Source organism: Felis catus, chromosome B4 (genome assembly GCF_018350175.1).
Source record: "Felis catus isolate Fca126 chromosome B4, F.catus_Fca126_mat1.0, whole genome shotgun sequence".
Lineage (NCBI taxonomy): Eukaryota > Metazoa > Chordata > Mammalia > Carnivora > Felidae > Felis > Felis catus.
This window is the reverse complement of record NC_058374.1, coordinates 74,664,094-74,680,813: the sequence shown is the minus strand read 5'-3', so window position 1 is coordinate 74,680,813 and position 16,720 is coordinate 74,664,094. Positions and strand designations below refer to the sequence as shown.

Sequence of the window (16,720 nt, the reverse complement as noted above, 5' to 3'; positions counted from 1 at the left end):
CCAAGTCCTTGCTCTCGGGGAGTTCACTCAACCCTTTCATGGTGTTCTCAAGGAAAGAGGATCCCTTTTGTGCTGAGTCACTGGCTATTTACCAAGCCCTGGGGACCAGTCTGACCATTCAGTCTTTGGTTTGACTTCCAAGATAGTCAAACTAACCTACCATAGGAGCTCATTGTGGTCATCCCAGCAGGTCCAGAATTCATAATCAAACCAAAATGGGATTATGAAGGTTGGACAGTGACCACAGTTCTATTGATCTATGGTCAGACCATAGAGACCATTAGAGACCACTGTTGGCCAATTTGTCCTACAAGTTATTTCATGCTGTTTCTGCTTTATGTTCCTCCGGGATACATGGACATCCTGGGGGGAAAATGATACTTCCAGTGTGAATAAAATGGCATGGGTAGGCTTGTAAAAGGTTATATGTCTTGGCTCTGTCAACAGCCAGAGCATAAGTAAGGGCCAGAGGGGAAAAATACATAGGTCTACTACAAAGGATAAATATATATTGTATGATCTGTGGATGTGAATGAATCTCTGGTCATGAGTGGCTTAGTTCAGACTCTAATATAAAATAAAGGAAAAGGTATAAAGGACAGAAGAAAATCCGAGGGACCTCTTTGAAGAAGAGAATTAAGAGTATGGTGAAGTTTAAGAGGTGGTCCTGGGGGGTGCCTGGGTGACTCAGTCAGTTAAGCCTCCGACTCTTGATTTCAGCTCAGGTCATGAGCTGGCAGCAGTGAGATCGAGCCCCATGTCAGGTTTTGTGCTGGGCGGGGAGCCTGCTTGAGATTCTGTCTCTCTGCCCCTCCCTTGCTTATGCTCGCTTTCTCTTTCTCTGTCTCAAAATACAATAAAATAAAACAAGGGGAAAAAAGAATACAGATAAAAAAGGTGGAATAAAAAAGGTGGTCTTGGAATGCAGGGTTGAGAAACAGATCACTGCCTCTTCCTCTTGTCTTCTTCCTCCTTGTTGACGCCTCCTTAATCCAGACACTGTGAAGGCGTGCATTGCAAGTGCCAAGCTAACAAACACAGAGTGGAGAAATGCCTTCTTGTTTGCGGGCCTCAAGGTGCTCAGGGGCCTTGTTAATTATGAGTCCTGTGGAGTGCAGGGGGCAAAAGGCAGGCTGGTGAGGATCCGGGAACACGAGGAATGTTCTGGCTTTTGGGAAGTCCCCCCAGCTGATACTGCAAGAGCCGTGATGTGCAGGGGAGCAGAGAAACGAGGCGGATGGCCAACGACTTAAAACTCAAAGGGCTTACGAGCCCTGGAGTAAACAGAGAGGAGAGAGGAGCAGGGCGTTCTATGAGCGCCAGTAAATGAGTCCCCACGACATCGGGGCTGCCGGAGAAAACTTTGTCCAGTTCAGCTTGGCAGCTGGCAGCTCTTCCATGGCCGCTCGAGACCGTGACTGAAAGAGAGCGAGGCAGGTTGTCCGCGGATGGGTCAAGAGTAGTTTTGGAAGCTTGGGTAGAGGAGGCCGGATTATTTGCAGAGGGAATGTCACTGGAGTTGTCAAGAAAGGCAGCTGCAGGCATGTGAAGAAGATCTTACGTTTTGGGGGGGAACTCAGCTCTCTCATCAAGGCTCATTGGCAGGAAGTCACTCTCGGCACACGCGGGGGTCGTCCCTGTGCTACGGCAGTACAGGGCCAGTGGGGAGGACCGCCCACGGTGACCCCTCATTTCCAAACCACCCCTCTCAGGGACTGTGTCTCTCCCAATGGCTTTGTGCCAGAGGAGACCCCCAAACGGCCTCTGCTGCACGTTCCTGGACTTTAGGGGGCACTTCTTTTTTTTTTTAATTTTTTTTTTTAACATTTATTTATTTTTGAGACAGAGAGAGACAGAGCATGAACAGGGGAGGGGCAGAGAGAGAGGGAGACACAGAATCGGAAACAGGCTCCAGGCTCTGAGCCGTCAGCCCAGAGCCCGACGAGGGGCTCGAACTCACGGACCGCGAGATCGTGACCTGGCTGAAGTCGGACGCTTAACCGACTGCGCCACCCAGGCGCCCCCACAGAGCATTTCTTCAAGCTGGTTCCCGTTTCCACATTCTTCCTCTGTCCTTTCCACAGCCCTGTCATCTTGCATGGATATACTATGATGTGATGGACCAGTTCTCTCTCTCTTTTTAAAAAATGTATTGGAGAGAGATGGAGCATGAGTGGGGGAGGGGCAGGGAGAGCGAGGAAGAGAGAGAATCCCAGGCAGACTCTGTGCACTGTCAGTGCGGACGGAGCCCAAGTCGGGGCTCGAACTCACGAACCGCGAGATCGTGACCTGAGCCGAAATCAAGAGTCAGGTGTTGGACCGACTCAGCCACCCAGGCGCCCTTGGACCAGTTCTCTCTCTTTTTAAAAAAAAAAAAGTTTTTAATGTTTTATTTATTTTTGAGAGAGAGAGAGAGTATAAGCAAGGGAGGGCAGAAAGAGAGGGAGACACAGGCTCCAGGCTCCGAGATTTCTGTGACACTCAACGTTGCGGTGGAGACAGAGCCCAGAGCTGGTACTTGGCCCCGGGCTTGGGTTTCACAAGGTGTGTCTCTGGTGATAGGGCCACCTACCCGAGAAGGACCCTACTGTCCCAAGCCCGAGACGCTGGCCTCGGGCACTTCAGGCTTCTGTGAATTGCCTGTCATGTTTTGATGAATTGGTCAATGTCCTCTCTCACCCCTGACTTTCTAGAAACTGTGTCTATATTTAGCCTGGCTGCACCACCCCTACCCCTCCTTCCCGAGCTGGGGTATAATTGCCAACCATCCAGAGGATGACAGGGTCCAGGCTTAGAGAGGAGCTAAGGCGATGGGCTCCCACGGAAACTCGAAGCTCTTGTTTCTCAAAACCGAACCAGCTCACAAGCAATTAGCACTGGGAGGAAGACAGGGCAGGGCATGGATCTTTAGGACAAAGCACAGAGCCACGGCTGGCCAATCTGGCTGCTCCGACTCCTTGTGGGCAGAGGCTAGATGACAGCCACATGTGTGGAAGTGCCCTTAGAAGGCAGGGGATCGGGGAAGAACCGGGTCTCAAGCTCGCAGGACCTGCGGCCCGGCAACTGGGCTGGACTGGGCGTACCTGAAAGTCATTTCAGAAGAGGACCTGGGTCCGGCCGTCGGAGGCGGCGAGGGAGTTTCCATCTCCTGAACACCGACCCACGCTCCAGAGTGTGGCAGTGTTCTTTGTGATGGCTAACCTCCATCTTCCTGGCTACAATTCCAGGGTCCTGCCTCTGATTCTGTCTTTAGAGAAGCCAGGGCAGAGCTGCTTACTATAATTTTGCATACTAAAAATTTAAGAGCTGCATGAATTTATGGGGTCCTTTCTGCGTTGTTCAACTAATGTGCAGACACGCAGCAAAGTTGGTGGGCTTTGGGACAAAGTGTGGCAAAGGGTGAAAAGCACAAGTGGCATTCTTTTCGTTTTTTTATGTTTATTTTTGAGAGACAGAGAGAGAGAGACAGAGAGAGAGGGAGACACAGAATCTGAAGCAAGCTCCAGGCTCTGAGCTGTCAACACAGAGCCTGACGCGGGGCTCGAACTCACGAACTGTGAGATCATGACCTGAGCCGAAGTCAGATGCTTCACCGACTGAGCCACCCAGGTGCCCCCCACAAGTGACATTCTTACCCCAGATCTGAGCCTTACTGGGAGATAATGTGCCTGGCCAGAAGGCTTTTAACATTTTCTTCCTTCCTTCCCTCCCTCCTGCCTTCCTGCCTTCCTCTCCTCCCCCTCCTCTTCCTCCTTCTTCTCCATTTCTCCCTCCTCCTCCTCCTGCTTTGTTTCTCAGTACTCATGAGAGTACTTCCTACTACAGAGACAAAGCTGGAAGCAAGGATGCTGGGTCCTCCCTCCCCAGTGTTTTCTTTTAAGCCAGATCTGCTTTTTTTTTTTTTTTTTTTTTTTTTTTTTGGATTCCAACCCAACCTTGTTTAGAGTCCACTCCTGTTGTCAGGCAATGCTGGGCTGAGTGGCTATCTCCAAGTCCTCTGTGTGTGGAAGCCTGGGGCGGGGGGGCTTCAGATTTACAATGAGGAAGATAAAAGAAAGATGGTCATGGTCCACATCTCTTTCTGAGCGACCTTGCAGGTGGGGGAGGTGCCCACCAGTGAGAGTCAGAGGCAGGTGCACTAGAGCCCGAGGAAGGAGGGACAGGCCTCCGAGGGATGTGAGGCTGCCTCTCGTGGGGGGGCCTCAGGGAGCTCTCAGCCCCCAGCACAGGGCTGGTGGGAGGCTTTGGCTTATGTGTCTGGAGGTGCCACATGTAGGCTCCTCCTGGTGCCCCAAACCCTGGAGAATGAACAGGAAGAGCTCTGAGCCAGACAAGACAGTGGGTGGAAGGAAAAAGCAGACCCTCCACTTCTGGGCAAAATGCCTAGTTGTAAAAAAAAAAAAAAAAAAAAAAGGAAATGAGAGTTTACTCTGAATTAGAAACTTCTGGCCCTTGAATAAGTTTAGAGAATTACAGGCATTCTGGGGCCTGAGCCTTTGTGGTAATAGGCAGAGCCACAGGAGCCACGAGTGGGAAAGAGGGGGAGGAGTAAAGGAGTGAATCCATCGCACATCCGGTGGTGACGGCAGTATCTCATTTCGGGGTAGCCAGGGTACCTACATATTTGCTTGTCCCTCCGGAGAACTACAATAGATGGATGGAGGCTCAAGGAGAAGGGCTTTCTAAAGCCCTTCTTAAAGGCAGGCAAAAGCCTAAAGTACAGTCCCTCCCTGGGTAGTCACTGCAGGGGTGGATGTGGCCTTTAGTGGTCTGGACTTGACCCCCATAGCCTCATGTTTCTCCACCTCCCTGTGTAGCCCTGTCTACTGGGGCCCCCTTGGGTCAGAAGAGGCATAACAGGAGGGTACGGGCAGCCAAGGTCCAAAACCAAAAGCAGCTACCTCGTGAGCCACTGGGTCATCATTGGCCTTGAGCTGTTCTCAAGAGCCAGCCGCCTGGAGCTCTTTGCCTGTGGGCTCCACCCTACTGAGCACCTTGTTTCTAGAGATGAGAGGGGTTGTACATGAAGCTAAAGCTGAGCCTCACATCTCTAACAGCCAACCAGGGAGCCTTCACTTCTTGCTAAATCACCTCACTGAAAAGTTTCTTCCCCTTGGTGGTCCCATCTATGAAATGAGGAGGTCCACCAGTAGTCTCTTGGGTCCCCTAACCATCTGTCCATTATCCGCCAACGAGTATGTTTGTCTTAAACTCCGTATGTCTTCTAGTGAATGTGAACAGTGAGCCATTTTTCACCAAGAAATAAAACTAGTGTGTGGCCAGCTCCTCTCTAAGAGAGAGAAACGGTTGGACCCGGGCCTTTGCTTCCAAGGCCTGAGCATCTATCACCACAGCTCCTTGGAAGGTGCTGCTGCTCACAGAGAAAGTGATTCTGCCACCATCCCGCCCCAACTAACTCCTGTCACCCGTCCTGGGGCAAACAAGTGGGGCCTGCCCCTGCTAGGGCTGGGAAGAGCACGAGGAACCTGTAGGACACGGATGATGCAGTCTCCCCAAATCCCATGTGGTGTGGCTGGCAGCAGGGGAGAAAGCCAGATTAAGGAAAATGAGCCCTCAAGCTGCACACGCACGCATAGGCGCGCGCGCGCACACACACACACACACACACACGCACACACACAATTTTACATAGAATACCAGCGGCCGGGGAGACCAGCTTCCTAGCTAAGAACCTTTGGTAGTTTTCTGTCCTTGAAGAATCCTTGCTTCCTCTGCCTTTTGGAAAGCCAAGGCCAGACCTTGGCTCAGGGCTCCCGCCCGCTCATCTGGCCTTTTCTCTCTGGATGTGTTACCTGGATGCCTAAAGCTACGGTTTGGGCCCTTCCTCCCTTCTCCACGCACCCGTGTGCGTGTCTGTTCCTGGACCAGGGACGCTCTAATCACAGACCTCCAGGCTCTAGATGACTTAAAGTGGCCACTACCGCCCTCACCTCTCATAATGGCTCACTAAAAGCAGTGAGGGCTGCTCTACAGATTTCAGGATTTTTGTTTTTTTAGTAAAAAAAATGTTTCTTAATGTTTATTTATTTTTGAGAAAGACAGAGACAGAGCTCCAGCAGGGAAGGGGCAGAGAGAGATGGAGATACAGAATCTAAAGCAGCCACCAGGCTCTGGGCTCTCAGCCCAGAGCCCAAGGGGCTGGTGGGGGTGCTTGAACTCAGGAACTTGGAGATCGTGACCTGGGCTGAAGTCCCACGCTTAATTGACTGAGCCACCCAGACTCCCCAGTATTTTTAAAAATTTCACTAGGCTAATTCATTCATGTATTTCCTGTGTAGTAATAATAATAATAATAATAATAATAATAGAGTGAGAAGTAGAGTGCCATCAAAGTAAATCAGGGGCGCTATGCTGGCTCAGTGGGTAAAGTGGGCAGATCTTGATTTCTGGATCATGAGTTCAAGCCCTGGGGGTAGAGGCTACTTTTTAAAAAAAGCAATCATAGTAATAATAAATAAATAAATAAATAAATAAATAAATAAATCCTTTCAAATAGTAAATAAAATAAATAAATGAAAGCGATGATGGGAGCAGAGTAGGCAATGACAGAAGGAGGAGGAGCCTGGAGTGTGAGGGGAGGGAGCGGTGGTCACTGAGAGCGGCCAGGGCCAGGCCCCAAACCCTCTGTGGGAGACGCGGAGATCCCAGGGGTCTTGCCGGCAGGCCTGGGTGGTCACAGTCCCTGCTGGCAGCCAGGGCCGAGGCTGGATGGTGGGTGGCACAGAGGTGGCAGGTGCTCTCTCCCTCGGCAGGCGAAGCATGAAGCGGAAGGCGCTGTTCACCTGCCCCTTTAACGGCGACTGCCGCATCACCAAGGACAATCGCCGCCACTGCCAGGCGTGCCGGCTCAAGCGCTGTGTGGACATCGGCATGATGAAGGAGTGTGAGTGCTCGGGGGCCAGGGCGGGGGGTCGGCACTAGAAGGGGAAGGTTTCGTGCTGCTGTTCATGCAGGTTTGGCCCGAGAGGTGTGCGGTCCTTCCCCTGGGGCTGCTGGCGCCCTGCATGTGGAGCTGGGGCCCTGAGGCCAGAACAACAGGGTCCAGGCACCAAGAGGGTACCGCGAGCCTCTCTAGGGTCTGTATATGCGTCTCAGAGGCCTGGGACGGCCCCTCCAGAATGAGGCCTGTGAGGAGGGCAGTGCGGGGCACTGCCTTCCTGAGCCCAGAGCAGTCCTCCTCCAAGACCACATCATTATACTCACCAACATCATTATGCTCACCAACCTGCTCAATGACCCAGGGTTCTTTGGACTTTGGGAGAGTGAGCTGCTGAGCTTGGGGAGGGACAGGAGTGGTGGGGAGAATATTGAGAGCCCAATTGGCATCCGGGGTCTGTCCCCCCTCCTCTGCCTCTGCAGCCTTCCTGCCACTCTGGTCCCTGGGCGGATCTGCCGGCTGGAGCCTAGAGGAGACCAGGGGAAAGAGTCTGTGAGGGGAAGCGCCGGACTCTAGGATGACCCTCTGGATCCAGATAGAGAGAGAGGAGCGGTCCTAGGACTTCCCGTCCAGCTCTGGGGTTGGAGGAGAGGACGAACAGCAAATTCGTTTGTTCTAACCCTCGATTAAAAACAGCCCCTGGACTTTGTTTCTGAGCTGTGGTACCAGTTATTTGGTAACTAGAGTAGCCATTAAATTCAGCAGACCCTGGGAGGGGCTAGCCTGGCCCTCCCCGGCCTGGAGACCAGGGCACTGGGCCAGCCTGGGCATGGGTGCCCCCTGCACATTCAGCCCTGCCTGTCTGCAGTCTGCACGCTGATCCCCTCCTTGGCCCCGGGACAAGGCTTGTGCCCTGCTAACCTGTGGGCCTGGGGAGGCTAAGGAGGGGTGCTCAGATGCAGGCACCCCGGGAAGCCCTCCTGGCTATGGGGCTATCGTTTTGGGGAGTGAGGGAGACAGGTACAGGGAAGATGTGTCCGGAACAAGGGAAGAGTCACGGGATAGGATTTAGGGGATGGAAAGTTTCTTCCTTGATGGGAAAAAAACCCTTCTCTGTTGTTGGGGAACAGAGACAGCATGAAGGCCCTCACCTGGAGCCTCCTCCTTGGGCCTGGGGATCACAGCCCTCCACTCCTGATCCCGGCTCCCCAGTCAACACTGACAGTTCTGGAAGAAGTTTCCAGGCTGTTGTTCCTCCTCGCCCCCACGGGAGCGGGCAGGCCTGGACATGCTGATCTCTCCTAGCCCAGTCCCTTGCCCCACCCGACTCCCGTGTTTATCCTGGAGCAGAGCAGGCCAAGGCTGAGTGCCTCATGCGGCTTCTCACACACTGGCTTAGTGTGGCCTCCTCTGTGCGAGGCACGAGGGTGGACACAAACGAGATGCGGTACTTAGAGCCCCTGCTCCTGCCCCCAAGGAGCACACATCCTCCACAGGGCAGGGAGCCTGGGTCTCAGGCTTTTGCCAACCAAGAACCACCATGGTTGCATGTCTGGGATTCAGTAAGGCTCTGCCCCAGAACTTCTGGTCGGTGCCAGCCTCACTGCTGTTCCAGAGGCCCCTCTCCTAGGTCTCAGGAGGAAGGAGGTGTTGCATCCACTTAGAATAGGGCGAACACTTGGAAATATCTGAGACCCAGAAAAGTAAGACTACCAGGACTGGAGTCAGAAAGCGAGTCTCCATGTCTGCTTCTAGATCCCTCCTGGTCCGCAAAGAGAGCTCTGCATCCATGGTGATGAACAGGTCTTGGGTGCGTCCAAGTGCCTCCCCCCAAGAACACCGTGTGGTGGGGGGGGGCAGCAATCCAGAAATGGATGCCCACCCCTCAACTCCCAACAGCTTTGCCCTTCAGCCATCCCAAACACAGCCTCGGTCTTCCCCAACAGAGCCCTGTCCCCACCCTGTTATATATCCACAGTAATCCCGCACCCCTGCCCTGCTATATGCCCAGGGCACTTGTGTCCTTGCCCTACTGTGTGCAACCCTGTGCTCCCATCTTGCTATATGCCCAGGACAGTCCTGGGTCCTCACGCTGCTATATATCCACTGTAGGCCCACACGCCTACCCTGCTGTATGCCCAGGGCAGCCCTGTGTCCCCCAATCTCAGGATGCCCGCTCAGGGAGCTCCAGTGAGTGAGGTGTGGGCTGGTAGAGCTGAGCTCTTGGAGTCTGGGCCCCAGAGCTCCTGTTACATGGAAAGTTTGAGCTAGCACTAGGCGCGTTCTTGCCACTGCTCTAAGGGAGGGTCCTTCAGGAAGAGCTGTAGTTCTCTGCGTCAATCTAGCCCAGCTTGAAGAAGTCTGTCAGAGTGTCTGAGCCTAGAGCTCCCAACTCAGAAACCTAGGAGAGCCGCTCATTTATCACCTGGGCTGGTGATTGCCTTAAGGCTCAGCCTCCCAGAGACAATTTTGTATCAACATTTGTAACCCCACCCCCACCCCGGACACCTCCCGGCGGGCTCGCTACAAAGGGAGCTGCAAACACAGGCTCCCTTCTGGCAGGGGCAGAGAGGGGGCCCTTCCCTAGAGGCAGCTCAGGAAGGGGAAGGGGCTGGGTGTGGGAAGTCCTACTGAGTGCAAGATACATGCAGTTTCTGGTTAAATTCTCATAAGAATCCCTAGAGATGTACATACTTCTGTTGTTTTTTTCATAGATGGGGAAGCGCAGAGGAATTAAAATTTCATGCTTTTAAGCTAATAAGTTGATATGGTATGGGCATTCTGACCTAGGTCTGTTTGCTTCCAAGCGCCAGGTGAGTGGGCTCCACCCTGGCGTGGCCCGTCAGGTACCCCCAGTGGGCCAGAGCTCCCCCACTGTGCATTTCCAGGCACCTTCCAGGTGCCCAAAGGGATGGGCTTAAGAGACTGTTCCCACCGAAGACTCCCTTTCTCTTTCTTCAAGTCCTAGTTGACTTTATTCCTTGGAGCCCAAGAAATTCCATGGTTGAATTCTTACTTCTGGTTGACCTATCCTGCGTGGAAACACCTATATGTTAGTTTGTTCCATGTTTTTACAGATGTATGTCTCTTCTACCCAGAGTTAGCACAGCTCCTGGCACAGCATAGGTACTCAATAAATACGTGTTGAATACATTAGCTCCCCATTATGCTCATTTGTACCTCTGTATCTCCCACGGGTCTATAGATCAGAAAGATCTCCCAAATCTGCTCTCGTCCGTGTCATTCACTTGATCACGCTTCCAGAGCTTGACTTCCAAATGCAGTTCTAGACTTCATGAAACAGGGAACGTCCTGCATGGGAGCACCGTGCGCAAAGCCATTTTAGCACTCAGCCGGCAACCTAGAGGGAAGGCAGAAAAGCTACAGGGGAGCCATGTGGGTTTCACAAAAATCTATAAACACAGCTCACGTGCTTTATTCACTGGCGAGCCCATCAAGTGTTCTTTCAGAACCTGTTTGCTCTTATTCTAGGTCAAAGGCTTTCAACTCCAAAACATGGGTCCTCCTACGGTAACGGCATTTTCGGTAGCAATTTCTTGAGAAAGTGATTTTTAAAAAACGCACCATTCCCCGTGAAATTAGCAACCCCTTTAAACAATGACCTATTTGATAAATCACAATGCGCATCTGCACATGTGAGACACTTGTGACTTACTCGGTCTCCAGACAATTTTGCCTGGAGGGAGGCTCGGGGGATTGGCAGCCCCCGTTAGAAAATGGCAGGTCTCAGCATTTCCTTCCCTAGCACTGCACACAGGAAGGCAGTAGCTATTTGATACAGTGATTGAGAAGAACAATGGCATAAGGTTAACCTTGGATCTTCTTAACTTTGTCCTTTGAAAGTAAATCATTTACAAACTTTGCTACTTTATTTACTTTTTCATGCTCTTCAGACGGGTTGGAACACTCTGTGTTCCACGGCTGAGGACAAGAGTCCCACTGAGCAAGTAGAGCCAATTGTAATCACAGGCGGTAGGGAGTAGTGGTTACAGTTACAGATTCTAGAGCCTTATTGCCCAGGCCCGAATACCAGCTTCACCATGTGTTAGCTGTATGACTTTGAACAAGGTACATAGCCTCTGGGCCTCCGTTCCTTCATCTGCAAACTGGGGATAATAGCACCTGCCTTAAGAGGTTTTTATGAGCACTAAATATATGAGCTAATGTTTAAGAAACATTTAGAATGGTGTCCAGCACAGAAAAAGTTCTCTATTTTTAATCCATTTTTATTACCACTGTTTTTTTTTTCTTCATAAAACTTGATTACCAGGATTTCCAGCTCCTCAACAGACTAGAAGTTAGCTGTTTATGGGAAGAAAGGCAGGCAGTGATACAAAGGGACAACACAGAGCTTACCAGAGAGGGGGCGACTGAAAGCTATGTGAGGTAGCACAGGAACTCCACATCAGGGGTGCCTGGGTAGCTCAGTCGGTTAAGCATCCAACTTCAGCTCAGGTCATGACCTTGCAGTCTGTGGGTCCGAGCTCTGCATCGGGTTCTCTGCTGTCAGCTCAGAGTCCACTTTGGATCCTCTGTCCCCCGTCTCTCTGCCCCTCCCCTACTCACTCTCTCTCTCTCTCTCTCAAATAAATAAACATTAAAAAAAAAAAAAAGAGCTCCTTGGTGCACCTGAGTGATTCAGTTGGCTAAGTGTCCAACTTCAGCTCAGGTCATGATCTCATGGTCCGTGGGTTCAAGCCCCATGTTGGGCTCTGTGCTGACAACTCAGAGCCTGGAGCCTGCTTTGGATTCTGTGTCTCCCTCCCTCTCTGCACCCCTCCCCCACTCGTACTCTGTCTCTGTCTCTCTCTCAAAAATAAATAAACATTAAAAAAATTTTGTTTTCAATTAAAAAAGAAAAAGAACTCCAAACCATAGCAGGCTAAGTCATATAGTGCACGGACACAGCCCTATACAATTCTGAGGTTATAACCTTGTTTCTGCAAAGTCCAGTAATTGTTCTGAATGATGATGCCTCTGAATCATCAAGAAAAGGTAATATGATGTTACAGGTGTTCTGTTACAAGGTATTCTGTCTTGGAAATGTTTCAGTCACAATTATTGAAATTAAAAAGGCAAGCTGGGCTCAGTTATCTAGTGGACTGGCATTCAATGTGTGCCATCCTGCCATTTTAGGGTACATGCAGTGCTGGTGCACGTCTCACTATCATTTCCTGAGCAAAGGACAATGACTAGCACATGGTAGGTGCAATCAGCGTAGATGTGTCGGGCGTGCAATCTTTCAGACTATGGAGTCAACACCATGGCCAGGAAGCCTCGCTGGGCTAGCCTTTATGCAGAAACCACAGGAAGTGTAAGATGTTCGCCACCCCCTTAGGTATCCTATGGTTCTAGTGAAAGAGATCTTTATGTTTTAAGTTTATTTATTTATTTTGAGAGAGAGAAAGAAAGAGAGAGAGAGAGAGGTGGTGCAGAGAGAGCAGGAGAGAGAGAATCCCAAGCAGTCTCCAGCTATTGGCATGGAGCCTGACTCGGGAACTGTGAGACCATGACCTGAGTGAGATCAAGAGTCAGACATCAGGGGCGCCTGGGGGGCTCAGTCGGTTAAGCGTCCGACCTCAGCTCAGGTCACGATCTCGCGGTCCGTGAGTTCGAGCCCCACGTCGGGCTCTGGGCTGATGGCTCAGAGCCTGGAGCCTGCTTCCGATTCTGTGTCTCCCTCTTTCTCTCTGCCCCTCCCCCGTTCATGCTCTGTCTCTCTCTGTCTCAAAAAAAAAAAAAAAGTTAAAAAAAGTTAAAAAAAAAAAAAAAGAGTCAGACATCCAACTGGCCGAGCCACCCAGGTGCCCCTAGTGAAAGAGATCTTGAACATCTTAGGTTCTATCTGCGCAGGCATTTACTGCACATTACAGAGTGGAAGATACTTTGGTGCCAGTGTGTGTGGGAGACAGTAGACATGCCCCAGAAATGAGAAATGAATGCACAGTGCAGATCAGGGCAATCCAGAAAGGCTTCGTGGTAAAAGAGGACTATAAACTGGGGGCTGAAGAATAGACAGAGCTTGCACCGCTACAGGGGAGAGAAGACCCAGCTGGACAGGCATCCAGCGTAAGTGGAAATGAGGTGGCAAGAGTGAGCGGGTCATGTTCACAGGTCAGCAATCTTGACGTGACCAGAGCACAAGCGGTGTGTCCAGAGGCCCTGGGAAGTGACGCCGCAAAGTTAGGAAGACGTAAAAGCATGGAGAATCTTGACTTTAATTTGGACTGTGGTAAGCAGGAAGGACCCAGAAAAGGTTTCTGAGCGGGAGAGGGACGTCATAGAATCGCAAGGGGATATCAAAGCCTAGTCAGGCTGAGAAACACGTTCTGGGGTGTCTGGTGTGACAGGCAGAGCATCCCCCCTCAGGGGAGCAGGAAAGACCAGATACCTAATCTTGGATTCCCCAGGCTAGGGCCTTGCACCTTGCCTTGAATGGACTGCTCCCTGCTCCTTCCCCTTTCACCCCACTTGACCTTGGAGTCTGAGCAGACACCCTCTGTGGGAGGAGGCCTGGCAGCTCTTTGGGCAGGTGAGTCAATACCCTGGGCGTGGCCTCCTGCGGTCCTCTTAGTATGGCTTACCTCAGCTGTGGAGGGAACTCAACATCCTTTGCCACAGGCTTCCTTTCCTGCCGTGCCGGAGGCTCTGGGTGCCCACCCCACCCCCCTAGGCTCTCCCTCCCCTCCCACCAGCTTCGTGCATTCTCCCCCCACCTGAGGGGGCCGGGCCAGTGGGCCTTTCTTAAAGCCCAGAACCCACCCACCCTGGGGTTCTACTTCCTCTCCCTGCTGTTGTGAAACTCCCCAGGTCTGTGGGCAGAAGCGCTGGCGACACCAGCACAGAGCAAGTAGCTACAGGCCGAGGGCCCCAGTGCCCACTCCCGCCGCCAGCACTCTGCAAGCCCCGGCCGGGAGGTCTGTTTGCCCGGCTGCTGTGCCAGGCATCCCTGCTCCCAGCCCCGCCCTCCCGGGCAGCTGCCCAGCGCGGCGAGGTGGGCACGGCCCTGGGGCCCCTGCACAGCCTGATGGTGGGATCTCCCCCTTGTCAGACACCCTCACTAGCAGCTGGAGAGAACTGCAAATCAGAGCTTCACGGTGTTATCTTTGGGACTTCTAGAGGCCTCGAAAACTTCCTTGGGCAGAAGTTTCAAGACTAGACAGGCCAGAGGAGGGGTTGTTTTGCGGGAACCGAAGAGCAAAGTCTTTCTAAGTTGGTCAGAGTAGATCAGATGCCCGAGTCCCATGCCTGGAAACTTGGGTGTGGGAATGGCTCCGAAGAGGGGCCTTTCAGCATCTCCCAGCTTCCAACACTGGGACTGGCCGCACAGTGCCTCTCACCCTTCCTCCCCCAATGTCTCCCTCGAGATCATGCGCAATGAAGGTGGGGGAGAAGAGACCGGAATGAGCAGCCGCTCTGTGCTAGGCATGCATTCAGTTCTCAAAACAGCCCATCCTTCAGGGGGCTGGAGCAACAAAAGGGACCTTAGAAGAGTTTTATGATGGAACAAACTTCTTGGTCTGATTAATGAGAGGAAAGCCCAGAGAGTTCACACGGTTTGCCCAGAATCATATCACTCGTTCCAGAGAAGCCGGACTCGCTAATAATGCCTGAGCATCCCACCTCTCAAATCCTTTCTCCTCCTCTCTCATGCACCTGCCTTTTCACCATGGGAAACCCAGTTTTCCATCTGTGGGGTGGACCTGTGGCAGGAAGCACGCCTGCCCTGTGAGCTCCAAGGGTGAGGGGAGCAGCCCCTCCCCTCTTGTGCCGTTAGCACCTGGAGGAAGCTTTCACATCCCTCTTCCTGACCCCCCCCCCCCCCCCCCCAGTCATCCTGACGGACGAAGAGGTACAGCGGAAGCGGGAGATGATCCTGAAGCGGAAGGAGGAGGAAGCCTTGAAGGACAGTCTGCGGCCCAAGCTCTCGGAGGAGCAGCAGCGCATCATCACCATCCTGCTGGATGCCCACCACAAGACCTATGACCCCACCTATGCTGACTTTACCCAGTTCCGGGTACGCGTGCTCGCCGGCTGGCCGGCTGGGAAGGCTGAGCTGCGTGGTGAAGAGCCACAGGGGGAGCCGGGGCGTGGGGAGTGGGCGCGGAGGACCACGGCCATCCAGACCTGGGCAGCGAGGGAAGGGGGGCTGCTCCGTCCCTCTGGCACCGGGGAGGCCTCCCCCTCCCGTCAGCCTTCCTCAGAGCCCCTCCTGCCAGAGATCAGGGGCAAGGTGGGAAAGTGGCCCCCAAATGTGAGCCTCTGATCCCCCGTCCTTCCCTTCCAGCCTCCGGTTCGTGGGGATGCGGGCGGCGGCGGCCGTCCCTCAAGGCCCTCCTCCAGACACACGCCCAGCCTCTCCGGGGACTCGTCTTCCACCTGCTCAGATCACTACGCGGCCTCGCTCGGTGAGCCCACTGCCGCCCCCAGGGAGCCCAGGGAGCCCAGCGTGGGAGGAGGGCCCAGAGCGCCCGCAGCCCATCTGCCCTTGGCTGCGGATGGCAGGGTAGCTGTGTGCCAGTGTCCTCCGAACAACCCCCCACGCTGCTTCGTTTTGGGGTTTTTCTTTTTCTTTTTTTCTTAAACAGGAGAGGGCTAACTAGCCCGAGGGCCGGTGCTGGGGGGAGGCCAAGCCGGGGTCTGTCTAAAGAGTCCCTGTTCTTTCCTCCAAATAAGGCTTCTGCCCCTGCCTCCCTCCCTGGGGCTAACCTGGTTCCTTTAAATGGTATTTTGAGCCTGGGCCTCTCGGGGGTTCTGTTTTTATTTTTTTCCAGTTTAGTTGAGATATAATTGCCATGTACCGTTATATTCGTTTCAGGAATGCAACGTAATGATTGGATACATGGAGGTGCCAGGCATCCCTGCTCCCAGCCCCGCTGGGTTTAGGTCCTCTCCATCACCTCACAGAGTTACAAAGTTTTCTTTCCCTTGTGGGGAGAGCTTCCAAGATCGGCTCTCTTAGCAATTTCCAAATATACGAGACAGTGTAGTCCTCAGAGCCTTGGAGGGTGGTACTCCAGGGGAAGAACATGTGGGTCCGAGCATAGCCTCCCCTCCCCCCCCCCCGCCCCCCCCCCCCCCGGCCCCCGGAGCTCTGGGGGAACCACCAAGGCGCTGGAGGACCTGTCACCTCCGGCACTTGCTTGCTTTTCCTCTTATGGTCCTTTTCTACCTTCTTCTTTATCGTCCTGCCCCTCCCCTCCCCATCCTTCATCCCTCTGCCTCTCACCCAACCCTTCTGCCCTCTGTGTGAGTCCTGCAAAAGGACAGGGATGGGAATGCCCCTTCCCTCCGGGGAACCAGAACCTCAGATATGGTGCTTCCGTGCCCAGATCCAAAAGCATTGGGAGGGGTCTCAGTGCAGCTGGACGAGGACAGCCATGGAGCCAGACCATTGTGTCTACCCACCCAGGAGTGACAGGAGGGAGGTGGTGAGGGACTAAAGAAAAGCAGTGGCCATTTCACAGACTGACTGACCCTATGAGCCCCTTGTCTTGTAGGGGTTCCTCCCGTGTGTTAATTTTCTCTACCCACTCAGCTGCTCTTGGCACTTAATGGCGTATTTTGCACCAATGAGGATCAGTCTGCATGTTATACATTCAGCTTTGAATAATTCCACACTATTTAGGAGTTTTGATCCCCTCAGAGGTTAATTGATTTGAGGTGCTCACCCCCACCAATGGTATGTTCAGTATAGCATGTGTTTATTTAAAGGGTTGCCTGGCTGGCTTAGTCGGAGGAGCGTGTGACTCTTGATCTTGGGGTCATGAGTTTGAGCCCCATGTTGGCCATAGAGATTAC

At 52.9% G+C, this 16,720-nt stretch overlaps 1 protein-coding gene across 4 annotated transcripts in view; it reads left to right on the top strand.

Annotated features, from left to right (window-relative positions):
- VDR (vitamin D receptor) overlaps positions 1 to 16,720 on the top strand; it is a 56,955-nt gene that overhangs the window by 28,125 nt on the left and 12,110 nt on the right. For all 4 annotated transcript variants that reach the window (XM_019834851.3, XM_003988596.6, XM_011283890.3 and 1 more), the window contains exons 3-5: positions 6,774 to 6,904; positions 14,752 to 14,936; positions 15,207 to 15,327. In XM_019834851.3, coding sequence (XP_019690410.2) covers positions 6,774 to 6,904; positions 14,752 to 14,936; positions 15,207 to 15,327 — 437 coding nt within the window. The remainder of the gene's footprint in view (positions 1 to 6,773; positions 6,905 to 14,751; positions 14,937 to 15,206; positions 15,328 to 16,720) is intronic.